At 37.6% G+C, this 10,739-nt stretch overlaps 1 protein-coding gene across 1 annotated transcript in view; it reads left to right on the top strand.

Annotated features, from left to right (window-relative positions):
- The window catches only part of LOC140928870 (uncharacterized), an 11,211-nt gene extending 8,693 nt beyond the window's left edge, over positions 1–2,518 (top strand). Inside the window, exon 7 of the mRNA XM_073378676.1 lies at positions 220–2,518. Within this exon, the coding sequence (XP_073234777.1) occupies positions 220–481 (262 nt within the window). The 3' untranslated portion in view covers positions 482–2,518. The remainder of the gene's footprint in view (positions 1–219) is intronic.
- Positions 2,519–10,739: the final 8,221 nt, after the last annotated feature.

Genomic DNA, 10,739 nt, shown 5'->3' with positions numbered 1-10,739 from the left:
ATAGAACGAAAATGATGTGAACAACTTCCTCTACCAGCTAGCTGACCGATTTTTTCGCAGTCAAACCCGTCTTTCAAAGATTAATTGCCAAACTATTAAAATTGTCCGATGTTGACGAAACCGTCGAATGGAACCAATCAGGCCTCAAAACATAGTCTTATTGATCCAGATAAGGTTAATCATATTTATGTTTAATTTTCCAACTGTTCTTTATTGCAGCCGCCCACACAAGCACCCCGATGGCACAAAGTCTACAGGTCGCGTTATCTGGGAACTTTTCCACAAGAATATTGGTCGCCTTGGTCTTATCCTGGCTCTGATCAACATCAGCCTTGGTCTTTTACTTGCTGTGACTCCTGTGGGAGTCTGGGCCACTTGGTTTGCTCTGTTAGGGCTCTTTATCATTTTGTACGTTGTGATGGAAATTGGTCTGTTTATGAACAAGAGCAAAGCCAACACGGTGACTCTTCCGATGAAGTGAGGCTTTGAAGGAGGAGCCAAACAGGACTGTTAGAGTGGAATGACACTGTCGCTTAAGTTTTAGGTGCGTACTCGCGTAAAAATAAATGCGCAGAAATAAAATAGGGGCAATGTATAAAAGGCCACGAGTGAACGAAAGTTAAGCGAGGGTAAACTTAAATACGTTTACCCGCGACGTTCCATACATACCCTCTATTGTATTTACGCACGTAAATCTTACGTGAGAAATCTAGAGATAATAACATTTCTTTTAATTTCGGAATAAAATCACTCGAACGGGCCAATCAACCGTGAATTAAAGTAACCAGTCCAGACTAAGGTATACATGTATTTATGAAGTAGTTCATAATGTACATATTTTACTAAAAAAATTTCTTTTTTAAAACTCACAATAAGTTATAATAAGTAAAACGTTGACAGAAGCTGTTACAAAGTTTTTTGAAGGAAGAGGCAGTAGAGCCTAACCCATGTATATTCAGTTTTGTTAAAACATTTCCAAACTGTTAGGGATATCATTCTCTTAATGGGTAATGCAGAGGTGAATATATGGCATTTGTGATTCATCTTCAGCATGATTTTTTGTACTCTGTTATTCGGTATACCTGTCTTTTTTGTGTATTATTTTTAATAAAACTCTACCCCTCATCAAAGTTTAATTCTGTGACTGAAACGCTGTTACTGCCCAAGACAAGGAGTCCGCGGATATAAAGTTAAGAAAATCCGTTCCATCAGCAGTATTTTCAAAGAGTTGACCTTAAAAGAGACTTAAATACATCGGCCAACTCTAGATGCACAGATTCAAGAAAAAAAATGCTCATTCTCTCTTAACAGATTTCAACTATGTGTAGGACATTTTAGAGCAGGATAAAATGGTGTAACTTTGTGTATTACATATAGCAAAATGACTTGAGTTCAGCTTTTTTTTTAGTTTTACAATGACTTTTTTTTGCACGATTTCAAAAGCTGCAGAGCTTTAATATTTAAGTCTTGCTAAAAACAAAAGCATTCAGTGTCTTTCGATTTGCTATCGGAAAAAGACAATTGTATAAAGCTGGATATCCACTGCAGATATTTACTAAAACAGTTATTTAGCTCCGTTTCGTTAGTGGTAGTGCTCAATGAATATCCATCGCTATTTATTTAGAATTTTTTTTTTTTTTTTTTTTAATATATATTCTTTTTTGTAATTAGGTAGCGCTTTGGACAATTATTGGATTTTAGCGCTATATAAATAAAATTATTATTATTATTATTATTATTATTATTATTATTATTTACCATTTCTTTGGATAGAAGTCATTTACATACATACGAGCCCGTCTTCTGTTTGCCTGCGATTATACTGTATGTTAAAGGCGACTTAACCGTAAAGTTTTCTGTTAGGAAAGTTTTCTGTGTGCTTCAATACTCTTTAGGTCAATTCAAAGTTCAAAAGACGTACAACGCAGAATAATATAACAACGTGAGTTATTCACTCGTCCTGTACACTTGTAATGTTAATAAAGTAAAGGAGCTTAGGCACTGTTACGGCGACGGTTTCATCGCTGTTATTGAATTCCTTTTCGTTTAGTTTGCCAACTGGCGAATTTTTCAAGAGTTGAATCAGGTTAAAGGATTGTATCTATTAGAAATAAGGAAGCTTCTCGGTGCGAATTCGCGTACTGAAATTTATTGCTGTTGTCATTCTCGGTGCCGTCGCCATCACAGTTGCTTAATTTTTCTAAGAACTTTCAGTAGCTAGCTTTCAGTACCGCTCGGATAATTCAATTCAGTCTGTTAAAAAATTACGCAAGTCCGATATGTTTAATCGAACTTTATAATGATTACAGACAGAATTGGACGACCCAGCGGGCTGCTGCCAGTTTTCTGCTGAAATCAGGGCTGCTGGTAGCCAATCATGTTGGAGAATTTTGTAACAATTATGACAATTATGACAGAGATAGACTACTTATTATGATCACTAAACAAAACAAAATCTGACGTGCTAATTTGTAACAATTTCAACTTTTGTTTTATTAAAGCAAAAGATCTTCTGAGAGTTATCGTTGCTCTATAAGCGAAAAGAAAAAAAAACCCATTCAAGAAAAACTGTCCTACTTCAGCTCGCGCGACGGAGCGCTTTGTGCAATTACTTTGGTAAAAATCCCCAATTTTATCCTATAACACTATCCCATTAATGTTGCATCAAACGATGGCTCCCTATGTGATATTCGATCATACCGGAGAATTTTTCCAAGTTATGATCAACCAATTCCTCTTGGTTTAGGTGGCATTCCTTAACCCTCAGATAAAAGTTTCAGTCGTCTTATTACTTGTCCCCCGAGATTTTCGTCGGCATCCAGAGTTGGAAGAAAGCAACTGCAATATTCTCGTGAGTCAATCATCAATTCTTTACAACCGGACATCACTAACTGACGCAACGGCATTTTTTTTCATCAACAACTACTGAGGAATCAAGCTGATTCAGTCAACCAAAATATTGTATTCATCCTAAGACTAACTGGTATATTAATTGCTGACTTTTGTGAGTAGTCAGGCCAAATAAGGAGATAAGAGACTCAAAATGTATAACATAGACCTCAGCTTTGACTTTGTTTCAGTTGTTTTCTTAATGTCATATGATGGTACCCTTTCTCTTTTAAATTTCGTCTTACCCGCGTGGACAGGCATGTACGCATATTTTATGAAAAGCTTAACTTAGGAGTTCCCATGTCTGGCAAAAGAAAAAATGTTATGTTTGTCAATAAAATCGACTTACCTTATTGCCTTGTTGTATTCTTTGTTGGTTGCCCGCGTCTCAGGCCGTTTTGAAGCGTTTTTGGCGAGTTAGCGCTATTTTGGTGGAACACCAAAATAGCGCTAACTCGCCAACATTTTTTCTAACATTTTTTCTCTCTTTTAAGAAAAACCGTTTACATCCCATACAAGCCTTTGCAAATAACCGTTTGTAACACAACACCGCTCGCAAGCAAGAGTCACGTCCGCGTTCATGTAATGAGCTTGGGGCGCCTGTGGACAGCTTAGCCTGTTTATCAGCCAGAGCTTGCTAACATCCATTTTGTTAACCTATAAAGGGCGCTTTCCAAAAGTCAGAACTGGCCGGCTGGATCATTACCTGACCAAACATTTTGGCAATAAAATAGGCTTTTTCCAAGAGGTTTCGCTGCACAACCATCTCCTTTATGCATAATATTTAGGATTTGACTGATCTGAATTGTTAGTTTCGTTTAAACATGAAATCGTCATTACGATGGGATTGGGCTGGCCAGTCAGTTCTGACAAATGGAAAGCGCCTTGGGACTTTGTCAGGCTTCGCAATTTCAATTAATAACGTTGTCCGTGTTAACGATTACATAATATGTAAAGGATATCTGATTCCTGGAATCATGAGAAGGTGTTTGTCAGCTCGAGAACGCTTTATGCGTGGCTTATGTCCAGAAACAACAAACTCTTTGAATTTGAATACATGTATGTAATCAGATCAGAGGCTATTTTTTAGCCAGGATTTTTCTAGAGGTACGCACAATCAGTTCCACATCCTCCTTTTTCCCCATTACTTCAAAATCATAGATTTTGCGGGGAGGAGCTGCCTTGATTAAAGGCGTAGGTTGCGTTGTTGTATAGTATACCAAAGCGTTTTTGCTGTATATGAAGAGGAGCAGGGCCGAGTTGAAAACAACGCGTTCACTCTTTATACCATAGAGCTTGCTATCTGGCGCTATTTCCTCTCCATTTCCGTATATATATAACTGCTCACGATTCGGTCAACCATGAGTCGCCTCGCTTCTCTGGAAACCGATATTCGGGTGTAGAAAAAGTATTCAATGAGTTTAGAAAAGAATACAGTTTTAAACTACAAAGCAACAAGCAGAGCTTTGCTTTGTTCATTTAAAAATGAATTAAAGGAAACTGTGCCTTTTAAAATCACTATCTTTTTCATTTGTTTGATTTTTTTCATAACTCACATTTTTGATTATATTTATTTCACTTTTTACCCTCGACGTGCATACCGTGAGCACAGGTTATCAAACCAAGGTTACATTAAGCATGTTAATTACTGTGAACTCCAAAAATAGATAGACTTCCGTTCTCTTTTCTCCGGTTCATTTCCCATAGATGTCGTTTTACGTAGAAGGCGGAAGGATGTGATATTATCGTGTTTTTATTTCAGTTGTTCATTAGCTCAGCATCAAACTGTCAAAACGCAATGTTAAGCTTATTTTGGTGCTGATGAAGCTTCCGTCGATTGAAGAAATACAAGTTATTATCATTTTCTCGACAATTTTGAAAAAATAGAACGTTTTGATATGGAAAATGTGTTACATTTTTTGTCTCGATACTCATCTAAATAGGAGTCGAATCAGTCTCTACATTTAAAGACATACATTAGTTGCATGCACGTTGTTTATAGAAATGTTTAGTGGAATAACAGCTTGTTTATATATCATTCTGCTTTAACTGAACAGTAACTTTGACAGGGACGTTTTTATAAATATCAGAGAAGGAAAATGGGAATAAGTGCAATAACGGCGATAGGATAACTCTAGACTCATTTTACGTTTTTACTAATTACTTTTTTAAATTCTTGATTCAATAAGTTTATTTATTTATTAAATTCTGACAAAGAACTGCTGCTCAACGGAATAATACAATAAAAAACCATCAGGCCAGGTTGTTAACTTAATTGTTAACTTAATACGGGATTTGATTGAAAGGGTCTTTGTTCTCCTGCCACATATATATTTCCGTTGATCTCAAAACAACTTTCCAATAAAACTGATCATTAGGAAGGTAATGTAACCCTGCCTGAGCGCGGATAAAGTAATATATGGTAGTTCCACATGTTTCGCCAGAACTTCCGTTGCTGTTACTTTCTCCCTGAGAGGATACACTGTAAATCGGAAAGATCTGTTTCAGCCCTAAAAAGGGGCCGTTTCGGTGTGGCTCCCGTAACCAGGGCCAATACAGTCCAATTACTTATAGTCCAATCATTTTGTGGTTGGACCCGGTACCAATTGCAACTGCAGAAGCTTTCTTTTCGCCAATCATTTAGGATTAGACTATAGATAAACATTCTAAAAGATTCAAGCATGGGATCATTACAAAATTTAACCTCTTTTGTTACTGACGAGCATTTTTAGTCCCCTAAGAAGTGGTCCGTGATTTCTTCTTCTCTCTATAGGTTCAACAGGATTTAGGCTACGACAATAAAATTCAGGGAGTAAAAAGCAGACACAGAAGTCTGTAAATTCAAAATGGGTCAAGTGATAATAACGCGGCAACAACATTATTTTTGGACCGCCGCCATCTTGAATTAATGTCAAGGGTAAAATAGAAAGGTTTCAAATCGCCTGAGTTAATATAACCTACGAAACGGGTCTGGGAAGATATTAAGCTGAGTAAATACACGGTAATTAGACAGTTAACTTTGTTAAATCTAAACATTTAGGGTGGCTCGACTGGATTTTTTAGATAAGTGCGAAGTTTGATCATTTACCACGTCAGCATTAACAAAGACATCGGAATAAAGATGCCACAGCTGTATTGTATAACGATGAAAATTTCTTATGATTCATGTTTCATTGACATCGGCGTTACCATGGTAACGTAATGAAGCATTACGTTTTTTACTTGCTTTTGCATTTCAGGATTTTTGTTCGTTAATTGCTTAAGGGAGCTTGTATGTATACGTAGCTACCTTTGTTGCCTCGATTATGGCAAAGTTTGAACAATCTCTATGATAGCGTTTTGGAAATATTTTAGAACGAAGTCGTAAAAACAGTGAATAACCATGCAATAGACATAATTTGCTAACATTGATATCTAAAGAAAATGATGAGGTCTGGAAAAGCAGTTTTATCTTATACTGGTTTGATTCCATTTGAAATTGTGCAAACTTGAACTACGAGAAAGAAGAAGTTAATTAGCCTGCGTTAAGTTGCTTTCGTTACCATTTTTGTATGCAATTCGGTCCACGCCTACAAATTTCACTTTAGTTTAGAAACCGCTTGATAGATTTTCAAAAAACTTCAAAATCCCGAGATTAATCATCAATTTTTATTGCCTTCAAATTTCAAGGACATCGAAAACAAGGAAGGCAATTAAATTTAGGTAATTTTGTACAGCGAGTTGACTACGCCGTAATTATAGTAGTTAGTCAACCAGTGTCCTAATTTAAAATTCCGAAAAAACTTCGCTATTCATATCGTTTCCCATCTAAGATCCCGTTTCCGGAGATATTTTGAAAAGGGAGATCCTTTATCTGCTCTTTAGGCTTCCGACCACACGTAGACAGCGTTTTTGGGCACCTAAAACGCGCAGTTTCTTGAAAAACGGTCTCCAGAGTGGAGACTTTGAAAACGCCGGCTTCTCGTTTAAGTGTGGACTGAGGAAAACGGATGTCCTCGAGTACGATAATGTTTACACCATGCTACTAGTATTACGCATGCTCCTTAAGGAATGATCCTTAAGGGAGTTTGCATTGAAAACCACTTAAACGTGACTGGGTGGCACGAGCTGTTTTCCCCATACAAATCCTCCTTATTTTTGGCAGCCATAGCAGTCATCTCTTTTGAGATTAAACCTGAAAACGCATCCAATGTGCTCTTGCTATTTCAGCTAAAATTATTTTTCCAAACGCATTATTCTCGAGTTCTGAGAAAGTTGAACACATGACCATCAACTTTTGCAAAAGGCCTATTCATTCAATTTTGTTGCCGCGTAAATTCTCCTAATGAACTTCCGTTATCTTTTTTTGTGAGCCAACCAAAGCTCTTCATTAAATTCGAAGAGCGCCAAAGATTAGTGAAAAACAAAAAAATAAACAGCAGCACAACGCACATCACAGCACAATGATCATTTAGTGAAAACCGCAATTATAGACGTTGTGTATTTTTGAAGAAAACATTGGTAGACGATCCTCTCATTTTGAAAACATGATCGTGTTCGCGGTGATCTATGGCGTAAATGTTTTGCTGGGTTTCATTGGTAACCTCTTGGTTATACTGGTGGTATCTATTTATCGAAGATTTTACCACATGAGATACTTTTTGTTGGCCAGTTTGGCACTTTCTGATTTCTTCTTCACGAATTTGATAACTGCTTTTCGTATGTTGGCCTATGGTATTGGTAAGTGGATTTTTGGTACAGCTTGGTGTTATGGTACAGCGTACTTCGCAAGATTTCTACACCTCAGCACGGTACTTCATCTGTGCGCTGTTTCGTACGAGCGATACGAAGCCATCTTTAAAAATCCTCTAACCTATGACGGCTGCATCACAAAGAAAAGAGCCATAGTAAGCATAACGCTGATGTGGATTATCCCCGCTGGTATCTCTCTTGGCCCCTTTCTCGGATGGAGTGACTATGTGTACAACCCAGCAATAATGGTATGTGAGCAGAAATGGGACATGGTAACAACATTGCCGCTCCTAGCAACAACATTTCTTGTACCGCTTGGAATAATTGTCTTCCTAAACTACAGAGTCCTCAAAGTTGTCAGTAGACTTCAGAGTAGTTTCAAAATAATTCCAGTCACTGTCGTAGAACAACCAGGCACAGGGCATCCTGCAGAGCAAAATGGTCAAAACCAGTCCGAGAAGCAAGGCAAAGTAAAGAGAGGGCGAAACCTGCATTTTTCAGACCTTTTAGCGAGAAACGAGGACGGCGAAACTGCCAAACCATCCCGCAAACACCATGTAATTAAGCAAGGGAATTTGAAGGGCAGCGTTTATGCAGAAGGAGGGCAAAATCCCGCTTTCCAGGAAGAAATTGAAGAAATTCAAGAGGTGAGGCACCAGCCAGTCTTTGTTCAGAAAAACGAGGGATCATCAGAAAGTCGATGTAGCAGCCCAGTGCAATGGTCGAGAAAAAGCAGTAGACGTAAACCAGCGATGAAAGGCACAGAAAGTATGAAAGAAGGAATTAACTCTACATTGCATTCGACGCATTCGTCATTAAATGACCATCGATCGCCTCAACAAATAGCCAACCAGGAAAAGCAGTCTCACGAGGAAGATGACATTGTGGTATGCATAGTAAATCCACATCAAGGGAAGACTAAAAAAAACCAAACAATGTTAAAAGGAAGCTCAAAAAGTAACATGTCAAAAGAAAACACTGGCGGCCACGACATCTTTCAAGGAACGGAACGGGAAGGCAAACCAGGGTCTCATCAATCAGATACAGAAACGATCGTGCGCCAGCCCCAGGATCGCAAAGCGCCCTCAGCTGAAAATCAAAGAAACCGGCATGGCAAAACACAGAAGAGACTTGTTAAGTTGCTTAAAGAGGGAAAGGCTGCCAGAGATGTCATAATCGTTATCGGAATATTCCTTCTTTGTTATCTACCTACGTGGGTATCAGCTTGCTATCGTATGTTCGGAGGAGAACAATCTGTAGAGGTAATACTTTCAGCCCATAGTATTTACGCCACCACCATGTTCTGGAATCCTATTATATACTCTATTCGAAAAAACGATTTTAGACAAGCGGCGAGAAGGTTACTAAGGTTATAACAGTTTATGATTTAAAAAAAAAACAAAAAAAAAACATATCAACATCAACTACAACAAAGATAACACAAGGAACATTCGGTTTTCAAAATTCTACAAATGAATAATAACACTTTTTCAGACTTGACGTTCTTAAATATGTAAAACACCAGTAATATGAGCAGAACAAATCAAATAGAACTAAGAATTAAAAATGTCAAATTTCTAATCAAATAATCGAGAACGGAAGCTTCTGCTCCTACGCATATCACCTTGCATGGCAGTTTGAGGAAAAAAGCATTCTTTTCAAGAACAAAACCTTTCATTCCTGTTCACTTTTGTACATAGTATTGTTACGTAAAAGCCGCAAAAATACGATGTTATTGTGTATATATTTCATTCATTAGCGAAGCAATAAAATGTCGAACGAGGGATTAAGTTGATTTTGATTCTGACAAAACGCTCGCCGAAACCATGCTTATGTTTGGTTTCACAGCACGCAAGCAAAACCGCTTGGTTTCACGACACAACTTTGAAGCATACTAAAAGTGTCGATAAGAAAGCAAAGATGTGTTACTGATCATGCCTCTCTCGGGACTCTTTTCAAGGTCACAATTGTTTCAGTTTCCTTGTTATATAAAGGACGTGGTATAATTCATTCTGTCCTGACATAATCATACAATGTCAGTACCGTTTTTTTACATGCTAAACTTTTAGCAGTTTCTAATACTAGAAAGTGCACGGCAACGAATAGTGCCTCAGGCCTGAGTAGAAATTTAAAAAGATACGAATAATTGATCTTTTCTGCACAAAAAGCACAAGCATTGAATAAGAGCACATAAAAACGTTCCACCGTTTTCGGAAGGCCGTTATTTTTTCCTTTTAGTTTGAATGTTATTGTCATTTTAATTTCTTGTTTCCAATTTGCTTAATTATACATCAACCCCATCCCAACTTGCATCAGGGGCACCCAACGGCAATTTTCGGAAAATATCTGTTCGGAAGACGATTTGAGATCTAGAATTTTCGGAACATTTGTTGTAAAATTTCTGGCTTGCCTGCCTCTCCTAGGATTTTCGAACATCTAAAAAATGGTATAATTGCTCATTTTTAACGGATTTTTACCCTTAAAAGGTCACCTAGAATTTTCGGGAGCCTTTTTCCTGGCTGAAATTTTCGAAAATGTAAGTTTTGATCCCCATAATTTTCGGATCACTAACGGATGACTTTCAGCTAGGAAATCCGAACAGATGAAAAAGTTTTAGGGAGTAAAAATATGCCTATATCTACCGTTTAAATACTAAAGTACGTTTAACAATGCTATGTTTAGGAAGTTTTGAACTATATTCTCGTTGGGTGCCCCTGTTGCATTCCTTTCTTCCTGAGAGACTCTTTAGTTTGTGATATGAAAATTAGCGTATCCGAATTCTAAAAGCAGGCTCCAAATAGGCGGCCACACTCTACTTAGCGGTTAGCAATCAGAGTCCAGGTCGACAAAATTGTCAGTATATCACACTATAAACAGACCGTTTGTCTGTTTCTCGACGATGGCCGGTTAATGGAGCTCGAGGTTTGACAGTATTCAGGTTATGAACTGAACAATGAAAAATGACTTCAAAATTAAATTCATGGTGGCTTACTTAGATTTGGGAAAAAGGCTTTTTCGCGTAAAAATAATTGGGTAAAATATTGTTTACACGCAAGTTTACCTGGCAAGAACCTGGTTTTTTTAGAACCTGTTAGGCTAAAATTTGCCAGTTAAGCCCC

Source organism: Porites lutea, chromosome 2 (assembly GCF_958299795.1).
Source record: "Porites lutea chromosome 2, jaPorLute2.1, whole genome shotgun sequence".
In the NCBI taxonomy this organism is placed as follows: domain Eukaryota; kingdom Metazoa; phylum Cnidaria; class Anthozoa; order Scleractinia; family Poritidae; genus Porites; species Porites lutea.
This window is presented reverse-complemented; position numbering and strand designations above follow the sequence as displayed.